At 39.3% G+C, this 27,016-nt stretch overlaps 1 protein-coding gene across 6 annotated transcripts; it reads left to right on the top strand.

The window, feature by feature from the left end:
- Positions 1 to 918: 918 nt before the first annotated feature.
- On the top strand, positions 919 to 23,564 carry TMPO (thymopoietin). Of its 6 annotated transcripts, XM_027452442.3 has the most exons (11): positions 924 to 1,364; positions 10,048 to 10,174; positions 11,809 to 11,967; positions 13,441 to 13,538; positions 18,090 to 18,209; positions 18,308 to 18,403; positions 18,955 to 19,065; positions 19,946 to 20,035; positions 20,118 to 20,183; positions 20,353 to 20,447; positions 21,703 to 23,507. In XM_027452442.3, exons 1-11 carry the CDS (start codon positions 1,122 to 1,124, stop codon positions 21,992 to 21,994), a joined length of 1,497 nt encoding a protein of 498 aa, XP_027308243.3. In that variant the 5' UTR covers positions 924 to 1,121; the 3' UTR covers positions 21,995 to 23,507. The 6 variants fall into 6 exon arrangements, with proteins under 6 accessions (XP_027308255.3, XP_027308243.3, XP_027308244.3 ...); XM_027452443.3 differs by lacking the exon at positions 20,118 to 20,183 and having other exon boundaries at positions 925 to 1,364; XM_027452454.3 differs by lacking the exons at positions 18,090 to 18,209; positions 18,308 to 18,403 and having other exon boundaries at positions 919 to 1,364; positions 21,703 to 23,564.
- Positions 23,565 to 27,016: the final 3,452 nt, after the last annotated feature.

Raw genomic sequence — 27,016 nt, 5'->3', positions numbered from 1 at the left:
TCAGCACTGAAACTGCTGTACGACAGCTCACACCATGGCAATGGCTGGGCAAACCAGAATGACAGCCATCATATTTAGTGACAGAACAAACCACACCAGGGGAATTCCTTTCTGTCAGTAACCTAAAAGTCTTTCAGGGACTTCAAAAGGAGCGTGTGCAAACACTATCTTGTTTCACATGCAGGGTTGATGGACAAATTGAAACATTCACGTTTCAATTACGTTCACCTCTGATACTGCAATACAGTTCTCCAAAGTGTGGCGTGCGTAACCAGATGCAAATATTAAGCAGTTCCCATCATCAAATACGAGCGAATTCACGGCGGTGTGCGTTCCCAGCAGGCAGTATGTAAACAAAAATGCAGCATGCTTGTTCTGAAGGCTCTGCACTCAGAAAGTGCGCCCTTCCCCACAGCTGGCCAGACTCCTGTGAAATTTTTGAAGTCAGCTTGAAAACAAACAAGCAAAAAAAAACAACCGGCAAGCCTTTCCAGATTTGCAGTAGGGCAGAAACCCCTCGAATCGGGTTTTTGTTTGGTTACAGTTTTTAACACGCAAGCTCTGCGGCAGCCGCCCTGCCAAATTCGCTTCCCGCGCGGGCTCCCGATGAGGCGCTGCGGGGAGCCGGGCGCCTCGGCAGCGCCTCAGGGGAGGGCTTGTGGCGTGTGCGGAGCCCTGCCGCGGCCGGAGCCGGCGGCACACGTCGTGGGATGTCGTGGGCTCCCCCTAAACCCCCTACTATCGCGACAGGCGCAACAGAGGCACGATAGCGGGGGGGCGGCGGGGAGACGCCGCCCGTGAGGGAGGGCGCGGGGAGATGGCGGCGGGAGGGGAGATGGCGGCGCCGCCCCGCGCCGCTCCCGCCCGAGCCGAATTTAAACTGCGCTGCCAGCCCTCGCGCAAGGCACCAACGCGGCCCGAGCCCGCGCGCGCCTCTCGCCGTTCCCGCCCGGCGGCCAATCGTGGAGCCGCTTCGTCCCCCTCCCCGCCAATCGGGGCGCGGCTTATTGCGGGCTGGGCGAAGCGCCCGCCGCCGAGCTGCGCTCCTGGCGCGGGGCAGGCGCGTCCCCCCCTCGCCGCGCTTTGTTGCCGCCTCTCCCGGCGGGGCGGCGGCGGCGGCGATGCCCGAGTTCCTGGCCGACCCGTCGGTGCTGACCAAGGAGAAGCTGAAGAGCGAGCTGATCGCCAACAACGTGAGCCTGCCGGGCGGCGAGCAGCGCAAGGACGTCTACGTGCAGCTCTACCTGCAGCACCTCACCGCCCGCAACCCGCCCGCCGCCGCGCAGCCCGACTTCTCCAGCGACGAGGAGCGGGAGCCCACGCCGCTCGGACCCCGGGGCCGCGGGGCCGCCGCCGCCGGCAGGGTGAGTGCCGCGCCGCGCCGCGCCTCACGGCCGCACGGGGCCCGCCCGCCGCTCCCCCGGCGGCCGCTGGAGGCGCGGGGCCGCTCTCCGGGGCTGAGAGGGGAGAAGCGGGGCCGGCTCGGCCCTCCCCGGGCCGTGTGGGGCGGCCCCGGCCCCCCGGGGGAGCCCCGAGGCAGCGGCGGGTGTGCGAGCGGCCCCACGTGGAAGGGGGAGGCTGCGGAGGAGCGGCGTGTTGGGGTTGTGGGGAGGGCGCCCGCTCACCGGGGCTGCCTCTCCGGTGCGCCCCAGCACATTGCTTTGTAGCAGTGCCGCTGCTCGGCGTGCTGCCCGCCAGCCGCTGCACGCTTTCCCGAGACCTCGCTTTTAATATCGCATACATGTAAGGGAAAAGATGGGAGCCTCTTAAAATCTTTCCCTCTAGGGAAACATGTTTTCCCTTTTATATTTTCACAAGTACGCTGTGAGTTTGCATGCACTAAGAAAGCTTTTTTTATTCGTAATTTAAAGGAGAGCGCGCTGTCTGCTCTCACGCAAAGGTTTGTACAGTGATTGCCAGCTACTGGAGTTAAGATTTGTGTAACGCTACAAGTGTTTAATTCTCTGAAATACTATCTTTAAAAGGCCATTTGTAAAGCAGGAGCAGAGGAAACAGGCTCTTTAAAAGATGTTTCATACTTCAAGTTTTTTAAAGGGGGGGGAAGAAAACAATGGTTGGTGAGTTAAGAAACTGGAAATTGCAACTAAAACAAGATTTCTAACTAAACTACTTATCTCTTTTTCCTAACATCTGCTCAATTCAAACACTTGACTAATGTTCACTGGAGTAACTTTATATTGAACTAGACATTAATGTAACTTACAGTAGCCTGCCTGTAGCATGTTCCAGGTGTTTTCAAGTCTAGTAGGCTGTTTGAATCTGGCATGTTTCACAGCCTGTAGGAGAAGAGAATAGAATCATTAGGTAGATAGAATCATTAAGGTTGGAAAAGACCTCCAAGATTATCTGGTCCAAGCGTCCCCCTACCACCAATGTCACCCACTAAACCACGTCCCTAAGCGCCATATCCAGCCTTTCCTTGAACACTCCCAGGGATGGTGATGCAATCGCTTCCCTGGGCAACCTGTTCCAATGTCTGACTGCTCTTTCTGAGAAGAAACATCTCCTCATTTCCAACCTAAATATCCCCTGGTGCAACTTGAGGCCATTCCTTTTAGTCCTGTCACTGGTTATCTGCAAGAACAGGCCGACCCCCAGCTACCCACACCTTCCTTCTGGGTAGTTGTAGAGAGCAGTGAGGTCTTCCATGAGCCTCCTCTTCTCCAGACTAAACAACCCAAGTTCCCTCGGCTGCTCCCCATAGGACTTGTGTGTTCCAGGCCCTTCACCAGCCTCGCAGACCTGCTCTGGACATGTTCCAGGGCCTCAATGTCTTTCTTGTACTGAGGGGCGCAAACCTGAAAAACAAAAGTCTTAACTACTAAAGTTCCAAGATGTTTTTTAACCTCCTTTTCCTCTGCTTGAGCTTAAACAGTTGTGGGTGACTTCTCTGTTTGCAGAACGGGTGTTACCACTACACTTCTGTTAATAACTGCTGTAAGGTGCTGCGCTGTTTCTGCTAGTGCTGTGTGTTAATTTCAGAGCAGAGTATCGTCGTGTTCCAAAACTTCACTGACTATGCTAGTGGCATTTGTTTGGATTTGGGTGTTCTGTGTCCTGTCTGAAGCCTGACATCCAAGGGAGTGGGATTCTGTTATGGAAACGAAGTGAAATATTTTGATAAGACTAAGAGGGGACAGGAGGGAAAGCACTTAGGCTTCTGAAAGAGCATGGGGCAAAGGGAGGATATTGAAGCTATGAGGCATTATGGAATAGATAAAGGAATACCATATTTCCTGTAAGTGTCTTTGTAGGACCTGGAAACAAAGGCGGATTCAGCATCCTCTATCTTGTCTTTATAACTGTGTTGTTTTGTCTTCAGTATTTTGGTTAGGTGCACGCTTAAAAGGACCAGCGAACAGTTTGCGCTGCATGCGTAAGGAAATAGAAGTGTACTCTATAACTTGCACTGATACAACAGGACAAGCTGCATTATTTTTAGGCTGAGATGAGACCAACAAAGCTGCAATGCTTTACTAGTTCTGTTTTTTTATTGAAGGTCTTAGAAATTGTAATATTTGTTTGTGTATATGGAGGGGGACAACGTAAACTGGCTGTTTTAAACCTTTAGGCAATCAACTTGACAAAACTGTAAAGATATTTCTTCTTCTCCTATGGGATTAAGAAAACAGTGGGCTACCGTTTCCTGTATCACTGCTGAAAGTTGGAGTACTGCTCAATTTGAAGATTACAAAAGTCTCTCCCATCCAGGTGATTCAGTCGAGGCTAGTACGAACTTGTAAAAACGGTGAGAGAGCACTTAGGTGGATTTGCATGTTGGAGGGTTCTCTCTCACTGTGCTTTTTTTGTGTATTTCTTTGGGCATACCTTAACGTAACACAAGCATTTAATAACAAATCTGTCGCTGAATTCTCACTACCGCTGTTGGCTGAGCGAATGCCTGATGCACGGAGGGAGAGAGGGGCCAGAACAGTGCCTGGAACAAGGAAAGGAGCGCTTTGAGCAGAGAGAAGCAATGCAGGCGGGAGACCTCACCCCTGCCTTCCAGGGCTTGCCCTCAGCCATCCCGGCCCTCTGCACCCTCTGCCCGCAGGGACCCAGCCGCGGGCCACAAGGGGTTGCCCGGGCGGGGCGACGGGAGGCGGGCACGGCATGGGGCGGGGGGAGGCCGCCAGGGGGCGCGGCGGGGAGGGGTTAAACTGTAAAGAGCTTCTCTGAGCTCTGGGTGTTTGCTAATGCATTCAGGTGTACGTTGCTCTGGATCTTTATCAACAGGGATTAAGAATAAAAACACTTTCATTCTCCTGCTGCAACTTGGATCTTTTAAATCCGCTGCCATTCCAGCACAGCTTTATCAATACTACGTCCCAGTTAACTTTCTCAAAATGAATAAAAACTTTAGTGTATTAATGATATATCGGAGGACGGCAAGTTTCATGCACCCATAGTGCCTGGTCTTGTTTCATTTATATTTATGTGAGTTTTAGGACTAATTTGTTCTGATACAGTAGTGAATGTACAGGTGATTAACGTGACTGTATGAGCAGATAAAACCTTAAAGGGGAGTTGTTCTGTAAATGGTATTTTTAGGACCTGAAGATACCACACTTTGGAACAATAAACTCCTTAGGCAGTTAGTGTATTTTTTTGGAACCTGAATGTCACAAATAGACTACTGTAATGTAGTAAGATCTTGCATCTCCTCTGAAACTCATTTCCTTACATGTAATGTGATGCAGTAAGAACTTCTGTTGCATGTGCTGCACTCTGCTTTGCACAAGGTGACTTTAAGTGCTGTGAAATACATAAAACTCCCCAAATCAAAGTCAGGAAAAAATGTCATCCCAAATACATTGCTTAAAATAACTTTTCCTGTGAAATATTTGAAAGTGTCTTTTTAAGTATGGACACTTCTGTAGATGTAACACCTCTTGGGTATGTGGCAGGGGGGCTCACTGTAGCTATACTGTTTACCAGGAGAGGAAAAGGCTTTTAAAAGAATGCTCTTGGGGAATGTGCTTTCTGATGATGTCCAGAGTATCCAGCTTCTCCTGATTTCTACTAATGTATATGGAGTTTTTGTTTGTTATTCTTCAGTGTTTTTTTTTTTTTTTTTTTTGAGGGGGGTAAGGGGTATTTGTCCTCCTATTTAGCACACTGGTATGTGAGGACAGTGGCTGGTATGAGACACCTTGCTGCAGAGGGAACCATCTGCATCTGGATGATGCTCATGGTGCTAGTTGATGGTGACCTGAATGTCAAGACAGACAGCTCAAAGCAGAAATAACTACAAAATAGCATTTTTGCCCCTGGAAGAGCATTGTTTTAAAGTACGTACCAAAAAAATTACTTTGACATCGCTTCCAAACAGGAGCTATTCAGACCTCAGAAGATGTAGTTTTTTGACTTTGGTTACTGATGCCTTTCATGTCTCCCTGGAAGAATTTCTTCTGAAAGTGATATAAATATATATATATTTTTTTACCTTTAAAGTGGTGATCTGAAGAAAATCAGTCAGATATCTTACTTCCTTAGATGAAGGTATAATGACGTTTGGACCTGAAGGGCCTATTTGAAACTTTACAGGCGATGCCTATCAGATGTTTTTTTACTTTTTGTTTTGATTAGGTAGCCACATAAACACAGAGCTAGCATCTGTGCTTAGTGGTGTAGTTGATACATAATATCTGTAGCTGATATAAGTATACAGTATCAATCCCTTCCCTGTTGGAAAGGGGCAGAATAATAGGTCCAGATGCTTAGTAAGATGAAGAGTGTGGAAGGTGGGACTGCATTCTTGGGTAGGTGAGAGAATGTAAAGTTTATGTGCTACCTGGTGACAAAAGAGGATCTATTTGATGTTTCCTATATGGTTGTATCTCCTGATGACGATGTGTTGTACAAATGTGACCCAGAGTACAGATCAGCACCTCAGTGGGCTTTTAAATAGCGCTCATCTGCAGTGTGAGTGACTAATTCCCACCTCAGTGAGAAGTCCTGCTGGGCTCTTCTGCACCTCAGACTTTCTGCAGCTGTAGGATCTTGAACTTGGGGGGGCACACTTCTTAGTGTGCTGTTATAAGAACAGCAGCCGTATTTAAATAAAATGTGCCCAAGTGTCCTAGTGAAGCAATTCTGTCTAGCACTGCATGTCAGGTCAGCAGGGACAGAGACAAAAGTTGCATTTCCAGGTTCACCTGGTTGAGACCAGGGAGCATCTGAGTTTGGTTTCTTGATTTGCTTCTTGTTCTGAATTTTTACTTTTTCACCAGAGGCTGTGGTGAAACAACTCTTCACCATGCAGCATTGATCTGCTTTCAGAGCAGATACATTCCTTTTGCTGAGTAATGTAGAGTTTAGTGGCTGGGGAGGAAGGAGTGGGAGGGGTAAGTAGTCCCTAGTCTTTTCGTTTAGGACTGTTACCATACATAGGCATGGAAATTCAAGTCTGGTGTGTACTAATGAGGGTTAAAAGGTAGAGTTCTCAAAGCTGAGTTATCAGCATCCCTGAATTATTGCTGCAGAACTTCCTTTCTGTTGTTTGTTTTGTCTGCCGAGTAGCTTTGTAAATATTATACCAGAGTCCAGGAGGACTTAGTTTAAAATTAAATTTTTCTGCAGCAGAAAACTTTATATGATTGAATAAGAAGCCCTCTATTTCCCTGTGCAAGTGTGTTATTGAGACTTGGTAACTGCTGTTCCTTATCTTTTCCTGAGGAGAAATAACTAGTTGCTGCCAGAGATGACGCTGTACAAATGGAGAATTAAAGAGCATTCTGTTGACATGATCTGGGCTTCCTTAGCCTGTCTTAACCTCATTCAGAGAAATAGTAAAGAAGCCTTAAGCCTTTCTGCTGCTGGTGTTGAAGCTGCACCTGTCTACAATTAAAGCCCTTGAATATCCTAGTGTAGGGGCAGTTTAAGTCAAGATTTGAAAATACTTTGACATCCCATAGTTTTGGTATTATTCAGTGACTTCGTGGATGTGTTAGTTCTTGTTTGGTGGACTAGTGCTAGACGTAGTAAAAGTAGTAGTATGGTCTGTCTGACAAACTGGTGTTGGATTTCTATTCTGAAACTGAGCCTGACAGATATGCTACCAAATGGCTATCTATTTGACATGAACAAATCTCTGCCTAGCGAAGTGTGCTGATCCTCTTCCATCTCCTTCCTAGAAAATCGGCATGACTGGAATTTTTTTAATGCTGCTAGCTCTGGTTGGGATTACAAGATCTTCAGGTAAAGATTTATTAGTCTGAGTACAACACTGTAAGAATATTTACAGTATTACAGGCAAAGTGATTAGACGTTACTTCAGCAAATTCTGGTATTCACCACAATTTCATTTTAAACACTTACTCTGCACCATAGTAAGACTTTAATTTTACTGAATGACACCAAACCAGGAAAATGTTTTCTTATTTTTCTTTGTATTTGCAGTGATAGATCAGAAAAAACCTGCAATAAAAGTTGTCTCACAGGATAGTCCCATGAAAAAGTTGTGATGCACAGAAAGTGTAGTGGTGCATTGTAGTATGATTGTGGTAACTTGAGGTTTATGTGGTTGTACCATGGACAAGGTATGTGAGACTTTTTCCTGTCTTCTAGAAGTAGTCTCTGCTTCTAGGGACTAATCCTATGGACTAGTAAGTGGTTAAATGGCAGCTTTGTACTTGTACAGGTGAAATCATTTGCATCTCCTTTAAGGAGAGTAGGTATTCAAAAGTAAAAGTTTGAGACCTCACAGAACACAAGGTAATCAATGCATTTGGTCCTGTTACTGAAGAACACAATTACCTTCAACTGTTCGTCCCTCCACTACCCTCTTTTCTGCTGAAACTGGATATTCTCATGGTCTAGATTTGTGTTAATGCAAAAGTGAAACAAAATCAGACAAAGTGAAATGGTATTTGGAAGAAATGTATTAAAGATACTGTAGGATGTGAGTTCACTTGCATTGGAGGATGTTACTACTCATAAGTTGCAGTTAGATTTCTGTAAATTAACTTAGTAGAATGCTGTGTAGTTCTTCTGGTATATATTTTCAAAGAGTATAGCCTCTTTTGTGGCCAGTAAGAGATACAAAGGCAATGATAAATTAAAATGGTTCCAGTTTCTTTAATGGGGTGTTGCAGTATTGACTTGCTACACCACGCTAGTTGTCTTCTGAAATACCCAAGTATCATCCTAGTTAATCTGACTTGTGACATGTGCAAACTCTGGAGCTGTCAATAATATAAACAGATCTAACAAGAAAACCCAGCATGTGTTTTGGAACTCTTCCACTGTTTGTACAGGTCAGTAGTTGAGGGGAAAAAGTCCAGATATGAAATTCTTGTTATACAGTAATACTATTTGATGTTAAGTGTGACCAACAGATTCACAAGTAAAAACAAGTCTCCTGTAGTTGCAGGTTGGTTACTTTCTGATAAGTGGGTTCAGTTATTTCAAATAATAATTAGATTTTTATGTGGTAAAGAAACTGCATTTATCTTAATCTATATCTAAATTTATATCTAAAGATTTATCTCACTTGATCAGTCATTAGTCAGTTCTACTACCTCAGTGATCTTATCCTTTCTTCAGACTTCTTGGAGTCTGTTTCTTGAGAATCTTAAGTTCTTAGATTCTCGTTTTTCAACAGTTAATTTTAAGTTCATCATGCCGGCATTTTCACAATCCAGGAGTTAAGGAAAAATCTAACTTAATTACAGAAACAGTTATGCTGGAAATCCTTATAGTTGTTTAGCATTAAATATCAAGACCAAGCTTGTATGCAAACCAGTATTAAACTGGCACTAATGGCTAGGTAGGTATTGTTGACTTGTATTGATGATCTTCTTACAGTCTTACAGTGATATCTTACTAAATACACCAAGAAAAATGTTAATTGTGAATGAATATGACAACATACTTGCATTTGGAATTTTAGGGTCTTCAGTAAGTACCAGAAGAGCTATTTGGATCTTTAAGTTGAATTACATTAAGTGTATAATTGATATGTTTATATCTTCCTACTTTGAGATAGTGCTTAGAAGTAAGTTATATTTCTATTGGATTTTCTCATAGTTGGGAGCAAGCAGTTCCCGAGCATATTTCTTCTGTCATACCTCATCAATCTTGCAGATCTTGGAGCCTAGAAATGTCTATTGTAGTAACAACACTTGTTCAACTTGGGAAGCCTTCATGATCACTCTGTTTGGATATCATGGAAACTGCTAATTTGGGAGTAACATCTTGGCAGATTATTTTGATAACCATCTGTATGTGGTGGTGGTGTATTGCCAACTGTTCAAGTGTGTTGCCAGAGTTGTGTTTGCAAGATATAGCAAGAATAGAGCTTTATAGCAAGAATATATATATTCTTAATATATTAATCTTAATATATTCTTATATACACACATATATATATATATAATAGAAAATATATAGCAAGAATAGAGCATTTATAGCAAGATAGAGCTACAGTAGCAGTGGCCTAGGCAGGCAGGCTTTTCAAAATTTGAGGGTGTTCTTGGCTTTGCCTTTCTTCTACTTGTTTTGTAACGTTGTGTCCTCTGAGATTGTTCTCTGTGAGATTACAGTAGGAGAAGAGAGGGAGTAGGCATTTGGGGAACTTGGATGGGAGGGTGTGAGAACTGAGGGACCTCCTCTTCATTAGAGGAAGAGGTATCGACCTGCTAGGTAGAAGGATAATGCAAAATTGCTAATGGAACACAAATACTTACTGTTTAGTGCTGGTTAAATGTCTAGTAGTTTCTCTCTCCAGTTATTGGAGAGAAACTCTCTCCTGTTGTATACTTCAAATTAAAATATGTGATCAGAATAATGAGTAAGGTTTTTTTTATTATTAAAGAGGCATCTTTTAATGGTTATTTCCCTTTATGAGTAGGAAACACTTGTTTATTTAGTAGGAATAAATGGTTCAAAGGGTTTCACATATGCTTTACTTTCAGTTGAGGTATGTGTGAATATCATTGCTTTTCTGGACTCTCATAGCTCCCCGTGCTCTCATAATAATAATAAAATATTAACTGGAAACATTTTGCCTTTTGCTTTTTGCAGAAAGCCACGAAAAAAACTGACAAACCTAGGGCAGAAGAGAAGGATGACCTAGATATAACAGAGCTGAGTAATGAAGATCTTCAAGAACAACTTATGAAGTATGGAATAAATCCTGGCCCAATTGTAGGTAGGTCAACTGAAGTAGCTAAAATGTTCACCTGTTGAATGTGTTGATCTCTAAACTTCGGTTCTGAGTACCCTGAGCTTCTCTGATTTGGTTGCTTACATAACCAGTATTGTTATAGTCTTGTGTTTTGCTGAGGATGGGATGTTTTCATTGAACTATTTACACAGAAAATGCTTGAAGCACTCCTGTGTAGGAAAATCCAGTTTGTTCTGTATATTCTAGGCCAGCTGTACGTGTTCCAGCTTCTGTTTTGAAGCTATGTAACTACTAAAGTTTAGCAGTGTGGTAATAAGGTTTTCTGGTACAGAGGTTGATCTTGAGCCTGCTTAAATGCAAAATATGTCTTACATAATAATATCTTATTATTCGAGAGCAGAACAAGAACAGAGAATTTGCCCTTCTTTAGAGCATTTCCTACTCTGCATTGTGCAGAAATCTTTTCCTTGCTTATTTCTTTTCTGGCCCCTTGAACTTTGCATGCCATCCTGTGTGCTGACCTACTTCAGCAGGAGGAACAGGGAGAAGTCCCCACCCCAACTTAATCTCCTGCCTTAGGCAGTCTCCTGTGTTACAAGATCAAAGCTCCTTGCCTTAAGACTGTGTGCTGACCTGATAGCAAGGTACTTTGATTTCACAGCTCTTCAGCAGAAGATGGTCTGCTCTAGCATGCAAGGCCTTTTGTAGAATGTTTGAAATACGGAGTGAAAGTGCCAGTGGTAGAGCCTGGAGTCCTGCATGCATTCAAATAGTCTTCTATGCATAATACTTTGTTAGCTGTTTCTGTATGTTTTCCCATTCGATTTCTTTCTCTCAGATAACACTTAAGCCTTGTGGAAAATTCAAATACCTCTGCAGTCTACTAGAAATATGTTTAGAAAAATGTTAAAGTTTTTCATTTTTAAGTAAATGCCTTAGTTTTTACAGCATATGGATTCTGTTTCTTGTGAGTCTTCTACTTCTTAAGAATGGCTTCCCCTTTGAAGTTTTCTGATAAGGTTGGACTCTTGGCTGCTAGCAGTGTGGGCACTGGTCACTTCTACAGATTTTTGCCTGCCCAATCCTGATATGAGAGTGTGTAATTATTCTTTGTTTTAACCATTGTCCTGTCAGGTTAGGTGAGCCATCCGAACAGCTAAATGTGGGAAACAAGAGGTTCTGTTTTTGCTGCTTGCTTATACTACCTCTGCTTATTGGGCTGAATTTGCTAGTAGGCCAAATGTTAAATTAGGAGAAAGTATGTTAATTCCAGGATAAAGAGGTTAAGGGGATAGTGGAATCTGCATGGACACTTACCCTCACGAAATTCAGTGAGATAGACACTGCAAGGGCATGACAACTTGCATATCGTGGCAAATGAAACAAAAAATCTGAAAAGCAGTTATCCTTCTCTAGACAAATGCTTGTAATACTCGGTTTGCTGACAGATCTAAGCTTGTCTTAATTTTCTTGAACCAAAAATTCAGAAGCCTTAGAGGTAGCATATACCTCCAGGTATATGATTCTTTAGGTCATACAGACTGATTAAAAATAGAAAACATGTCTGGAAATTCGCAAGGGATTATATAACAGTCATGTTCTAGCAGTCATCAGGAGACTAAAACTGCATCTGTACCATGTATCTTTACTTGCTACAGCTACAACTAGGAAACTTTATGAGAAAAAGCTGTTGAAACTGATAGAGCAAGGTCCAAATTTGAAGTCATCCATGCCTCTGCCAATGATTTCTTCAGCTACTGAGAACACCAGACAGAATGGAAGTAATGATTCTGACCAGTACAGTGACAATGAAGAAGGTAAGACTGAAGTGGAACTTGCATGTGAACTATTCAAATTATACATAAGTAATACTAGAAGTAGAAGAAATATCTAAAGAGGGTATGATCTGTTGTTGAGGCTTTAATATACCATTGTAGACCATGTGATAAGTATACTTAATCATGGAGTGCTAGCACAGTGATCTAGGAGCCTGTTCTGGGAAAGGACACTTCAATTGTAAAATGTTCCCTTCTGTTTGTCCATTTTTCACATGGAGCTGAGCCTGTAAATCTGGTTCCAGTTCTCATTGCACCTTGCCTATGAGTTTTGTATTACAGTGCACCCAGTAGTTATCTTCTTTAGGGGATAGTCTATAAATGTTCATTAAATTTCAGTACATCAAAGGTATTGTTTAATGTGCTCCTTGTATATGAGTTTCTTGTGTATGACACTTTTTTACGTTCTGTTCCTTATGGACATAGCTTGGGTTGAGTTGATTTTTATTTTTGGGATGTTTTAATATCAAGTGATTTAAAAAAAAAAAGTATCGGGCAGGAGAGGTGGGACTTAAAACACCATCACACATTACAAAAAGTAAAAACAAAAAAAGCTCTAAGAAATATATTGAATGGAATGTTTGAAGATGATTATTTTCTGTGGTTCATGGTGATTAGTGTAGTTCTGTGGATTTTTTTTATAGAAACATACAGAGATGGAGCATAAGGGATTGAAATACAACTGGGAAATCAATTGGGTCTGCTTTGTATTGTTGTGCTTGCTTTTGATCTTTAATTTCTTGTACTTGGTGGCGGTGATGGGGTGGTTAAAGGGTTTTGTTTTTGTTCTGAGATAGTCAAGACTCCAATTGTAACTTGACAGCTGTCTCCATCTAATTACCAAACTGTTCAAACATTGAAGGAAAAATGAAAAGTTTCCATATATTCAGGCTTAAAAGGCCTAGGGGATGTTGATAACTGAACTTGAGATCTGGGGTGTAATGCTGTTAGTGTTTTAGTAAGGGGAGTGGAAGTGATGCATCCTCTTACTGGTGAGATGACTGCTAACCACTTGCAATTCTCTTGCATCAAAAAGGAGTCTTGTATAAGTACCTATTCTAAAGGAGACTAAACTCGCAACCTAAAGCAGTGTTGAAAGCTTCAGTCCCCTTACTAAATAGTATGAAGCTTTGTTAAAGCAATTGTGACATGGTACCAGTTCCTAAATGGAACTGCTGGATTAGTCAAAGCTTATTTGAGGTGTAGGATTATTTTTTTTTAAGGATAGAAGTGACATACCTGGGTCAGAACTTTGAAATAACATTATTCTTCAGGAGGCTTAGTTCTTCTCCATTCAGTGGAAAAACTTAACCTGTACTTCACAACTTTTTTTTTTTTTAAGGAAACAGTTCATAACAGTAATGCTGTCTTAAAATGATTTTTTGGTACTAATTTAAACCAAGTGTAGTTTATTAACCTGTAGTAATATAAAAAAATTATTAAAACCACTTACAGATCCGAAGACTGAGCTGAGGCTTGAGAAGAGAGAACCGCTGAAAGGCAGGACAAAGACTCCAGTAGCACTCAAACAAAGAGTTGTTGAACACAACCAGGTATGCTTCATTTAATGGCATCTAGAACAGCTACTAACTGCAGGCAGCGTGCTTACTAAATATAATCACACTTGATAAAACAGCCAATACTGTTCTCAAGTTTTCTTTTTCTTAGCCTATTCTAATACAGCATGAAAATCCTGTGAATTAACTACAGCTGCTGGTTTTTGCCTGTATGATAACATTCAAAATAATGGTCTTCTAAAAACTGTCAGTCTCTCTTGCTAGCATCTGTAGCTCTACCAGGTCAACTATAACATGTTTAGTTTTGGAAGCCTGACAGAAAATAAGTCAGAGGTACTTGTGTTGTCCTGTTGTATGTTTGTGGAGAACTTGACTTAATAAAAGGAACAGTTTCCCAAACAAAAGATTTGGAAAACATTTCCAGTCTTTTTTTTTCTGAGAAATATTTTTAAATACCAGAAACATTATATTTCTATCTATTTTAGTATCTATTTCTATCTCTAAATGTATGCGTTTATAAATTCATATGTTTATAATTGAGTTAAATATAACAATCCATAAAGCCATGTACTGCTTTATATATATGCACATAAATAAATACAGGCATATACAGACATGCAGCATTACTGGAGTAGACAATTCATTGGCAAACTTCTCCTTAGAAGAAAATAACTAGTTTGAATCTCACTGTATGTACTCGTTGTCTTTAGAAATACTATCATTGGTTCCCTTGTCCTAGTGAAAGAAGGATTTTACAGAAGCAGCTCAAAAGCTTGGATTTGGTGACTGGTGGCTGATCTGTCCTTACAATGTGACAGTATCAGTAAATAAAGTGTTGCACAGCTTAGATTACTTAGGATATTTACAGCAGTACTCATCTGACCACTAAGTAGCAGAGTTGTCCTACAGTAAGGACTTGTCCAGAAAACATCCTGGAGGGGCACAAAACCTAACCTGCTAATAGTTTGATATTAGCAGATCAGTATCTTAGTGAATCAGTCTTGTCTGAGTACTCTGTAGTATGGTAAATGCTAGATTCTTCCTATTCAGATGATATGTGTATGTATCAGCTTTCTTTTACTATAGATATTTCTTAAAGCAGGTAACACACAGCTGTGAGCTACCCAAGCTCACAGCTGTGAATGTACAGAACCAGTTCTGCATATTTTTGACTGGCTTCTTAAGGATACAGGCTAAACTGATCTCACTTCTACAAATCAAAACAAACACATGGTTCGATATACAATGCACAATACATGGTTCAATTCACAAAATCAGTATTCATTATTCAGTCAATTTCATCTCGTGATGGTGTTTGTAATGGGCATCTGGATTATAAAGTTCTTGTACTTCTAGGATTACTGTTTTGTAAGTTGCTATCTACCCCCAAATCCCTGCTAGCCTCAATATGTTAGCTGCATTACATGTAAATAACTATCAACAAACAAAGCTTCATAATCTTTGGGAACCCATTTCCTTTTTATTCTGTATTTTCAGGGCATTTTTTAAGTGATGAGGGCTTACTTTCGCTCTTGTTCATCCAATTTCAATGTAATAACATTATGTTATTACTATTTTCTCTTCTAATCTTTTTCATGAGTAGTGTAGATACAATGTTTTTGCTCCTTCTGTATTTTACTAATTAGTAGTTAATGTAATATAACTTGATTAATCCAAAAAGGTATCATTTCAAAGTGGTGACACACTTCTTCAAGAACTCTCTAGCTTGTTCAACCTTTGAGCTCCTGACTGCTGTTTTTTTTTTTTTTTTAAAAAAAAAACAAACAGTGCTTTATAACTGCATGAAGCCAAGAGGATGCAAAACCCCATGTCTTGGGCCAGCAAATACATAGCCGTGCATTTTGCTGAGAATGAAACTGGAAGATGGGGAAAATCATAACCTTTATTTTCCCCTTCTGTGAAATTAAATCTTAAGGTCACAGCTTGTCAATTAACTATACTCATTCTACAGAGTTATATGCAACTTGTGTTTGCTGTGTGGCACTGGATCTAAGACTGGGGCTCTGAAGAGTGGTGGGCCTGGACTGGTTGGCAGTGTGGTGTTAACTTGTGAGACACTTCTAGGTCCTGTGCAGTACTATTCTTAGCCTAGAATAGTGAAAGGATTGTCTGTCATCTGGTGCTGAAGACTTGGCACTTAAGGATGTTGCTTTTCTCTTTTCTTAAAAGAGTGCAAGTAAGTCTTAGAGCAGGCTGGTTGCAACAGAAATTGGGTGGGGAGGGTCTTATTAGTTGGATAGCAGTGGAGGACTAGATGAACTTGAGCTCAGTTCTTTGTGCGTAATTGCCTGCTTATTGTAAACTGGAAGAGTTGGAAGAAAATCCTAACTTGAGTGCTTTCCTCCAACCTAGTAGGTGAATGTAGACTTAAAGGTCAAAAACATGAGTTTAAGGCCTCATAGTAGATGACACTGAACAGGAAGAGGTGGGCTAAGCCTACTGAGGCCTCCTTGCAGTGTAGAAAATCTCAAGAAGAGCAAGCACTTCTGTAGTGGCATTCTGGTTGTGCTGTTCTTACTCTTCTCTGCTCTTCTGTTTTTGACTACCTGTATGCATATGCTGAATGATACTTCTGAACCACAGCACTGTAGCTTTCTGTGATCGTATACAGAGTGTTGATGTATCTAAATGTATTGCATTTTAATAGGGTTTATTTACTTGAAGTATTTGCAGAATAAACAGAGAACGCCTCTTGAATTAATGGTGCGGATAATCCTAAGTGTAGACTTTATTTTTTTCTGTTGAATATGCCCTGCTGAAGTCTGGATAGTTTTCATAAAATAGACTTAGCCACTTCCTAGACTTCTTATGCAAGATCTCCCTGGTACTTAAAATACCTGAGTGTCCAACAAAGAAAAAGTAAGGCGATAAGGGCTTATTTATTGAAACACTTCCAACTTTTCATTGTGGGGGGGAAAAGAGATCAGTTCCTAGTAAAACAGTCTGGGGCAGGGGAGCTTTCCAATAGTAGGATTAGGGAATTGCCTCTCTGCTTTCTCGAGTGGAGTGTATTTGAGTGGGACTAGTCTGAAATTAGTGTTTTCTCTAAGCTTCTAAGGAAGAACACCTCTCAAATAGAAAGAAGGATATGGGAAAAGGAGATATGATTGAAGGTGTTGCAGGTTAAGCTTTTCTTAATAGAAAAAGCTGAGAAGCCAGTGTTCGGTGAATGTATAAAGAGGGATTGGGAGACCTTTCATTAGAAGTTTATTTAAATTTAAAAGAATACTGGAGACATAGGCTGAAATCTACAATTCTATATGGAGTATCTGAATTTATTTGCACGAGGTCTGTGCATGAATATCCATTGTTTGGTTTTCAAAGTATTTCAGTAACTTTAGAATACAGCAAAACACTTGTGCTCCCTCTGCTGGATATGTAGCAGCTGTAACACAGAACTTCTATTTATAATCATAAAACTGCTTAGCTTCTAGTTTCACTGGAGTAACTTACAAGGTACAAGTGGGGAACTGAGAAGGGTGTTAAACTTTTTTTTACCCCTTGATAGATAAGTACTTTACAGTCTGTACTCTGAATGCATTCAGTTTTGTGGCTAATACTCTTTCAGAGAAGTTATTTTGCTGTGCAGCAGTGGTCTGCGTAATTCCCACCAGCACCAAATGTAACTTAAAGCTTGGTAATGTGCCAGTGAAAGAGGTATTAATGTGCAAAGACCTCAGTATTAACAAAGGGTTTTTATTTTTATTGTTCTTTAAAGATAAGAAAATACAAAGGGAAATATTCTCTAATTTTGAAAAAACAGGCCTTCCATCATCTCCATTTCCTTCCAGGTGTGTGCTTGGAATTAGGTTTGAGGAGGATTTTAATTTTAGCATATAGCTTGTCATGTATCAGGCTTGTCAGGCTTGGGGAATGGTCTGTTTGTTAATGGTTATAAAAATCTGGCACTTCATTACACAACCACATAACAACATGTTCTGTTTCAGGCTTGATCGTTTAACCCGCAGTTAAGTGAGAATTAAGTGATTCTCATCATTATGTGGGAACTTCTAAGATTATAAAACATCTCCCCATCCGTCTTCCCCTCTCCCCTATGGAGATGAGAAATATAGGTATCTGTGCCTAAAACGTTGTCTTCACTTGAGAGAATACACTCTTGAGTAATGAACAAGTTGTTGCATTTTGCTTATGATTATAGTGTTTGGCTTTTGCTTCATTTTTGTTGTATACATGTAGGTAGGTAATGTAGCAGGCTTAGAAGTTATATCTGCTGTCCATGACTTGATGTGACTATTTGTAGCATTATGGATCTCATTCTATTGCAGTGAGCCGGTTAGCTTTTGGTCATTAATTAGTCCATTCTGTATTTGAAAAATAGCATGGTCTAATATGAGTATTGTGGTCAACACTACCTGTCTAGTTAGCCAGGCATTATTGAACATAAAAGGTTTAAATTTTTTTGGTTGGTTTTGTTCTTGGTGGGTGTTTCTAATGTATTCAAGATAATTGGTTATGGAGTATGCATGCTATTTTGGCTTTTGGTTTTGGGTATCTGATGTTGAGAGCTGGCTTTCATGTTTGATCATGTGTTTGATGCTTGAATAGACTTACTCTCAAGATGGAGTTACTGAGACTACCTGGACAAGTGGATCTTCAAAAAGTGGACCTCTTCAGGCATTTTCTAGGGAGTCTACCAGAGTGTCAAGAAGAACACCAAGGAAAAGGGTGATGAGAGGCTTATTATAATAGAAAAGCTTTTTTCTTACTATGAGGGTCCTAGTGGCTATTTTATTCAACTGTTTTCTTTTGTTTTAAACAAACAGGTGGAAGCTACAGCACAGTTGCCTGTAGATGATGCTGTAATATCAGAGAGTACTTCCCTAGCTGACACTATACTGACTGCAAGCGACGAAACCCTAGTAAATACGATTAGTAAATATACATAATGAATCATGCAAGTGGTATTCTTCTGTAATATATCTTTACTAATAGAATCATTCTGTTTTGAAGACATTAATAGAAGACGGTCTCGCTTTCTTGAAGTAGTCTTTAAAACCGCATTCAGTCTCTGTATTAGTACCTAGTGGTGCTCAGTTTGAGATGGCACTAGGTAATCACCTAGTCTCACGTCTTTTTCGGGGGAGGGTTGAGAAGAACCATTTTAAAGGCCTTGATTTCTACTTAGTTCATTTAAGTACATGCAGAATATCTGCTTTAAAGTTTGGCTTTTTGTGTGAACTAAATAGCTTTTATGTTTCTAAATGGCTTAAAAGAAACTATTTGGAATGATAAGCAATGCATTTCCTTTGCTTATGTCAGAGTATCTGTTACATAACCTTCTTGAATTAATTGCTAACATACATACTTTTGATGCACGTAAGGGTTTTGTTGTTTGGTTCTGTTCCCCTTCCCCTTTTTTATTTTGTGTTTTTGGTTAATTCTGAGTTTGAACAATTTTGAATCTCGGCAGGTTGGCAATAGGGTGCCTGGAAATTTCAAGCGTGCAGCTCCTACACTGTCAATCAGTGAACTCTCAGACACGCCCAGAAGAACACCAAAGAAACCATTGATGACAGCTGAAGTAAATAAACTAAAATATAGATTGCTATTACTTTCTGTGAACAAGATTCTTGTGTGTGTGTGTTTAGCTCTTGGTGCAGAAGGAATGGAAGGTGTCATTGCCCTGGTGGCACAGTAGTTCAACCAGACTAGCATTGTCATATGGCATCAAAGAGAATATAAAGATTTATTATCTTCCCCTTTCAGCTTCGTGTAAGGGGGTGGGGAAGGGTGGGAGAATTCTGCTCTTTTTTTTTCCAAGCCAAGTATGTTTGTGGCTATGTCTCCATATGCTGCTATTTTTCTATACAGAGTATAACTTCATTTCTTATAAACTATTTAACTAGTTCAAAGATAGAGCAGAATTGTTACCTAGCTTTGATTTCATATATTGGCATGTTCTGAGGGGAAAAAAAAACACAACGTGCCTTAATTGAAGGACTGAAATAGTAGAATTACTTTAAAGTCTGAATTTAGAAAGCAGCTGCGAAGTCCTGTCAGTTACTAAGGGTGTGTGGGGGAATTCTTATACTCTTAGCTTATTCAAGCTGTCAAGATTAAGTATTTATTGGAGAAATGTCTAAAGCACTGGCAAGCCCATGTAATTGTATTAATGTAGTTCTATAATATTGTGCAATTGTGTGACAAGATTATGCTTGGCTAAATTTAAATGGAGTTTATTGCTCCAAGTAGTTACTGTAGATAAATGTGCATTAATACTTACGAAGCCTGCTCTACCAATGGACATGATTTATGAAGTGGTCTACTTTATTTATAACACGAGTAATGGCAGCTTAGACTTAGATGTCAAGTAGAAGGTGGTGGGAAAACTTGCTTTATTACTTCAAACTGCATATGTTTTCAGTTGGTATTTCACTGTACTATGGCATTGTTTATTACAGCAAAAAGAGACAGAGTATCCTCATCAATGCTTGTTTAATCATGTTGGCCATAAACATTCCTGTGACCTGCTCAACACAGCCATGATAGAGGTGATGGTTAAGTTTTTTTGATCATCTAGATCATTGGCTGGCAGTTGTATTTGATTTATACAATATATTCTTTATCTTAAAGGAAACTGAGGAGAGCACTGAATGCTTTAAGACACCAAAAGTGACCAGACAGCTGCCAGTAATGAAGGTTAAACCAACTTTTAAAACCCAAGACTTAAACTTCTTATATGTCACTGGGTGACTCAAATGCTTTCTTGCAAACTGCATGTGGTTATGGTCACTGAGATAGTTGTTACCTAGGACCTTATTGTTTTGAAGTTTGTTAGGCCTATAACTTTTTTTTCTTGTTTTCCTAGGTGCTGGAAAGAACTCATACAGAAGAACAAAGAGTAGAAAGGGATATTCTTAAGGAAATGTTCCCTTACGAAGTATCAACACCTACAGGAATTAGGTATTGTTGCTGCTTATGGAGGGCTTGTTTCGCAGTTATTGAAAACCTATTTGAGAAGTATCTTTAAATTACGCTGCTAGACTTCTGAGGCATGACTTCCTGCATTCTGGCTCTATGACAGGAGAGAACCAATTCTGTTTGTGTACATAGTTTCGTTGGTCAAAAAGCCTTTTCTTTATTTAAACTGGAGAGGATGGAGGGAATACAGCATTATAGTAGTAATTATTACTGTAACTCTTAGATGTTGGAGGTTAAATGGAAGGAGCTTCTCTGTGGTAATGCTTCAGTATTTGACTTGAGTTTTTGGCTAGATGCAACTGCTTTTGTCTGGCTGTTAATTAAGAAAGTCTCCCAGCACAGATTTTGGTTTTCAAAAAGAAAGCTCAAAATAACTTTCAAATACCACTTTTTCCTTTGACTACAACAGGACTCTTATTCATACATAGTATTTAAGTAAGGATAGAATAGGAAGGGCTATTAAGTTCTTTTGGAACTCAACATTTAAATAAAAACTAAAGCCCTCTGGATAATCAAGTCATAAAATTTTGACTGTCCCTTTTAGAGACTGAGGTAGTAATTTCTTCTATGTTAAGATAATGTGAAATCCACTCTTAATGTTATTTCCAACAAGTTAATTAAAATTTCAATGTGAAATGCAGTTGCATGAAATCATGCTGTAAGGAGGAAATATAAAATCAGTTACTACTTCTGTGGGCACCATTCAGCTCTGTTTTCTATTGTTTGAGGTTTATCAGACTAGTTAAATCTGTGCCCCGTTTTTTTTTTTTTTATTAAAACCATGCTTGCATGCTGTCCTTGCATTTAAGGGCATGACAATATATGCAGGTTTCTTAACCCTTACACTTTGTTACCTGGCTCTGTGTGTTGACATAGCCACTAGCCATTGGTAACATTTTAATGGCCTTGGACAAACTCAGGTTTGGAAATCCTGGAGGGACTGTGTAAGTGATGAGTAAAGACAGACAGAAATGCTTCATAGTTTTATTTCCAGTCATGATATGAGTATGTGGATAGGGTAACATAAAGTGGCAGTGATTTTTTTAAAGGGATGTTTATTTGAATTCTGAATGATTAACTATTGTCTCTTAAAACTAGCACTTGTATCATTATGAAATGTTTCAGGTACCCTATTCACTGGAAATAATTTATAGTTCTTCATCTGTACTAAAAATTTTCCTGTATACTTTAGATTCCTCTTTTAAATGTACAGCACTCTTTTCTCTTTAATTAACAGTGCTAGCTGCCGTAGACCAATCAAAGGAGCTGCTAGTCGGCCTATAGAGCACACTCCTTTCAGAATGGAGGAAAGTTTCGCTAAGTATGCTCCAAGATATGGTACCTCAAGTGACATCAAGTCAGAGAAACCACCAACAAAAAAAGAACGCTCCATTCCCCTTTGGATAAAAATTCTTCTCTTTGTTCTTGTTTCAGTCTTCTTGTTTTTGGTTTATCAGTCTATGGAAACTAATCAAGGAAATCCTTTCTCTAAATATCTCAATATTGTCTCTCAAGATGGTGCCCAATGAGTATCTTTCTGAAAGGCACACCCGATTTGATCTCCTATTTTTAATTGTAGAGAACTCTTCTGCCCTCTCATCGGCTCAAGGACTACTTACAAATAATGTGATTGGAACCTGATAAATTGGATAAATGAAACAAGCTAACATTAAATGGACATCAGTAACTTTCTGGACTTTGGACTAGTAGGAGATCACTTTGCCATAGGAGTAACATTTTTTTAGATCTTTGAACTTTTGTAGGCTTTATTTTTTTAATGTGGACATCCTTTAAATTCATTTTTGAGAAACTGTATATTTGTTTTTGCAAGATCTTGGAAACTGAGAAGGGCAAACGTAGTAAAATGTGAAGCTGTGTTTTTTAAAGCTTTCTTTGTACAGAAAAGAAGTTGTACTTTTGTCTATAGATTATGGTGGAGGAAAATTCTTAACACAAGTGATAAAGGGAAATGCATTTTCATGTGTTTTTCAGTAACACTTTAACTGAATTTGGTGTTTTAGGATGTAGGGAGAGTACAACAATCTTTTCTGTAGGTTACTGTAACATTTTAGTAAATGTAACTGTAGACCTGTTTGCATCTCTGTAAGTCATAGAATCATACAAGTAACTCTGTTTAAGTGTAACATTTAAGTGTATCACTTCATTTTAATGCTTACAGTGTTGTAGGAGCTGAGTACAAATTTAATTGGCGACAGATGTTTTAGACAAACTTATTTATTAGTAATACATGTGGAAGACAAAAATTGCATCAAATATAATTTGCTACTAAAATGCCTTTCTTTGGGTAAAGGTTGTTATCTAAATTAATCTGAACTTCGACTTTGGCAGTGATCTTTTTCTTAAAAATGCGAGATCTTTCCGATACAGCTTTATGTGATTTTGAATATTCATGTAGAGAGGTATTCTCTAAGCGTGAAAATTCCATATGAAGTTTTATTCTTATATGAAGAGGGCATTGCTGCATTTTCTTTTACAGTTTCATCTTCAAAGGTGAGATTTACTACATTCATGCAGTTGAGTATTTTTCTCAGTGGAAGCATGCTGAAACACTCTATATTGTGTAACTTAGTTGAGCAGGCAGCTGGCTTCACTACTACCAATAAGGAGTGATAAGCAACAACTTCTTAAAGTGAATGTATACATTTTTGGTGTGCTTAAAATTTGCAGCATACAGATGTTCAGTCTCATTGCTTCATACAAAATTGCAATAAATCATACTTATTCTTAAAGTGCTACTTATGAAAAGCTACGAACATTAGTTAATAGTCTGTTTTTACTTTAGGTACAATTACTGTGTAGACTGTAGTTATGGGGAAAACATTACTTTCTGTGACCTTTGGGACAAACTCGGTAATTTGTAGCAAAGCAATAGTGTTTTTTTCTGTTAAGAGTAATGTTTTTTTTCTTCTAATCTGCTTTTTGAGTATTTCAAATAGCTGAACTTGTGTCTATAGAAAATTGTAACGTAAGACATTCACTTTTGGTGTCAAAATGCAGGAAAATAAAGATGTTTTTAATGTGTGTGGGTTTTCCTTACCAAAATAAATGCATTGCTGGAAAAAATCAAAAGTAAGACAATTGGTGCATCAGTGGTGTTTTGTGCTGCTAGGGTATTCCATGTTTACAAAAGTAAATAAATCCGATACTAAAAACAGAATGGTTTGCGTCAACATTTGGTAAGTGAAATATAGCACTTGCACTATAATTTTTGTACAATAATCTTTTAGTATACATTAGGCCTTGAATTTGAACAGGGGAAAAGCTAGTCAGTTTTTCAGTGATGAAGAATTTTCCTTTTCACATTATTTTTCATTCCACTTTGCTATATGTGTTAATGTGAAATATATCTTTATCTTCTCTAGTTACATGGAGTACTTTCAGTCGACCTTCTTCATGGATACTGCTAGTGTCATCAAAAAAAAAAAAACAACAAAAACACAAACCCTGCAATGCAATTAAATGTCATCATTCTTTCATTTATGCACTGTTTTGGAGAATCTCCAAAAGAAACCTTTCAACTTCAGCGTTAATTCAAAGTAGGTAAAGACTTTTCCACATAGATCACTTTAAAGACTTATGTGTGGTTCACTTGTAGTTAGTAACAATGCATCTTTCAGAAATGAGTGATCTTTTTGTACAGGGTGCAGGAGTACTATTAATGGAATTGTTGAATGTGCTTAAAGCATCCTAAATAGAGCTGCCTAAATTATACTGAATTACACTCTTCATCTCAAAGTTCTGAAGCAACAGGAACTTGTATTCCTCATTTGTTTTTCTTGACATTTAGACAGAATCGGGTTAAAACTCCAGCACCAATCACAAAATAGAGCAATTGTATTGGCTGGTAATATAATAGCATCCAAATTCTAATTACAAAGATCAGTTGAATTCTTATGTAGTAATTACTTAAATTCACTTCTAGGCTAAAGGTTACAAAACATCTGAAAAGAGTCTGTCAATTAATCAGGACAAATGTTTTTGTTGTGTATGTTATGCTGTGTTCCTCCTTCCATCATTGGTCTTCCTGTGTAGGATACTGAAAACATGGCAGATACTTATTTTCCCAGTCTGAATGAGAGCTTTCTAACATGAAGTGTACACTTCTTCCATTTAAACTGTGTGGTAGTCTGTTAATATTCACAGTTTCAGGTGTCTGGTATCAGGCTAAGAATCACTTACATGTTCCAACACTTTCAGTGTTGTAAGTTTTATTTTATGCTCCTGATTCATGGTAAGGCTGTGAGAGTTTACATGGTATATAAGACAGGAAACTCAAGGAGGGTCTTTAATTTAAAATTGAGGCTTGAAACATTAATTGCATTTAAGTAGGAAACATTGTGAAGGAACTATTTCTTCTCCAGGTTTACTTGCTAGCAGTATATCTGTACTGTCCCACAGAATACTGTTTTGTTTTTCTCATGGCTTGACCTGTGAAAGTCTCCACAGTACCAAAATCTCAATTTTTGCCATTTTTTGCCACCACCTTCTCAGGTGGTTCTGTGCATAAAATGCCTTAATTTTTATTTTATTTGTAATTAGTTTTGTGAAGTTAAACAGGAACAGGTTATCTTAAAAAAAAAAAAACTTTAAATAACAGCTCTGTAAGAAGGCTCTTCAGCAGAAAAGATGTGTATACTGCAAATGAAACTTGTAAAATTGCGTGGTATATGTTGTGTATTTTTTTGGCTTGCTTCACCTAGCTAATCAAAGCAGATATGGGTTAGGTTGTGATGTATAACTTAAAATCATGTGTTTACAAGCTTAGATATTTCAGTGTACTTTCAGTTGTCTGTTTAGCTTTTACTTTGCATTTTTTAATATTGCTTGTTAAGTCTAATTACATTTGTCGAACACTTCCTATTACTTCTCTTTCCTCGGGGAGTGCACCAGGTGGCTTTGCACTGGTGCAACCTCAGGCTATGACAGTTGCATACAGGAATGTGTTCATACAGCATACAGCCTGAGTCAATTCAACTTGTAAAATAGTCCTAAGGTGACAAATATGCTTATATTGTGTTTATATACTTGTATGTCTGGGGAGAACTCGAATGACAAAAAAATGATAAAGATGAGGACACATAGTAGTGGATAGTAAAAATAGGAGAGGTTTTGCTACTTCCTGCGTTCTGAGGATGTGACTGCTGTAGTTCAGTCTAGTTACTTTGGATCCTGCTGAGGGAGGTGCTGTGGTGTTAGAGCTTCTTCCCTTGGGCTATGAAATCTACTCACAGATCTGACTTAATCCAGTACTGCTTCTCTGGAATCACTGTTTAGTAGCTCTTGACACTTTTACAGTGACTGAGTATGTAAAATACATGCTTACATATTTTGAAAACAGTAGGTTACCTGGAGAACAGGCTTCTAAGAGCTTTGACTTTATGGGCTTCACCAAAATGGCAGATCTGTGACAAGTTTTTGTTAAGACAAGTTCTTGTAAAACAAACTGGTCTAAAGTTCCTTCATTGTATGCTTCTGGGGTGTGTGTTAATAACAGAATAAAATGTTTACAAAAGCTTTGGGGAAATAGGAAAATACCAGTTTGGAAACCAATTTTTGGGAAACTGCTGATCTTTAAAAGATGGATTTAACTTAAAATGGCTGTCTTCTATGAATCTGAGACAAGCAGACATGAAAAGGTAGCATCTTTCAAGTCATCATCCATTACTACTTTCATTGTGATCAGAAGTCAGATTAGATGGTTCAAATTACAGGCTTTTGCAATCTTATCCCCACACATGTAGGAAAAGAAACTGCATAAAATGATAGGCATTCAGCAGGAACATGTTATCCATGTATTTTCACAGTGACATGTTAGGTTCTGCCTTTTAATAGTATTTAATAGTACAGTGGTTAGAAGTTAATTGTTAGCTAAACCCAAATAACTGGTTGTTCTACAGGCTGTAACTCTTCAAGTATCGGTACTGGTTATGCACACAAATTGCCACTGTGAATATAAATATAGTCACATGTTTCATGCTTTACGGTTGGAAGGAGCAGAGGTTTTCTATATGTTTAAAAATCAGACAAGTTTACAAGAATTGCAGTCCTTTATATGTAACTTCAAGGTAACAGCCCAAGTCTCAGCTAATAACCTCCAAACATGACTAATTAAAAATAAGTGTCAGTGTTTGGCTTTCACTTTCAGATAAAAGATATTGCTATGAATTTAGATGCATGTGAGTAGAGTCGAACAAGTAATGGCAAAAAGAACAATTCTGGCCTGTTGTCCTTGCTGTCAGTGTCAATGAAGGGAACTGTACTTCAGGTTCTCAACTGGTTGCTAGATGGAGCTATTAAAAGAATGCAAGTTTCAGCTGACCTTTTCCTACTCAGCAGCTGGAGTCTAGTTTACTCAGGAGGGAGTTAGCCAAGTGTGTTAGTTCTGTGACAGTGCTGTTGTGCTTGTCGTTTTTGATACTCTGACTGGATTAACATTAATTGGGAAACAACTGGAGCAAGGTGTAAGGGTAGCATAGCAGCTGGTCACACAGCTGGAAGTTCCAAAGGGCTATTTCTAAGTAAGGGTGTGC

This window comes from Anas platyrhynchos, chromosome 1 (genome assembly GCF_047663525.1).
Source record: "Anas platyrhynchos isolate ZD024472 breed Pekin duck chromosome 1, IASCAAS_PekinDuck_T2T, whole genome shotgun sequence".
Classification (NCBI taxonomy): Eukaryota; Metazoa; Chordata; class Aves; order Anseriformes; family Anatidae; genus Anas; species Anas platyrhynchos.
This window is presented reverse-complemented; position numbering and strand designations above follow the sequence as displayed.

Bases quoted from the DNA above. Each gene is read 5' to 3' on its own strand.
- TMPO (XM_027452442.3), top strand. From the start codon at position 1,122: ATGCCCGAGTTCCTGGCCGACCCGTCGGTGCTGACCAAGGAGAAGCTG. The intron at 19,066-19,945 runs GTAAATAAACTA...TGTTTATTACAG, and splicing joins AACCATTGATGACAGCTGAA to CAAAAAGAGACAGAGTATCC. The intron at 20,448-21,702 runs GTATTGTTGCTG...TTTAATTAACAG, and splicing joins TCAACACCTACAGGAATTAG to TGCTAGCTGCCGTAGACCAA.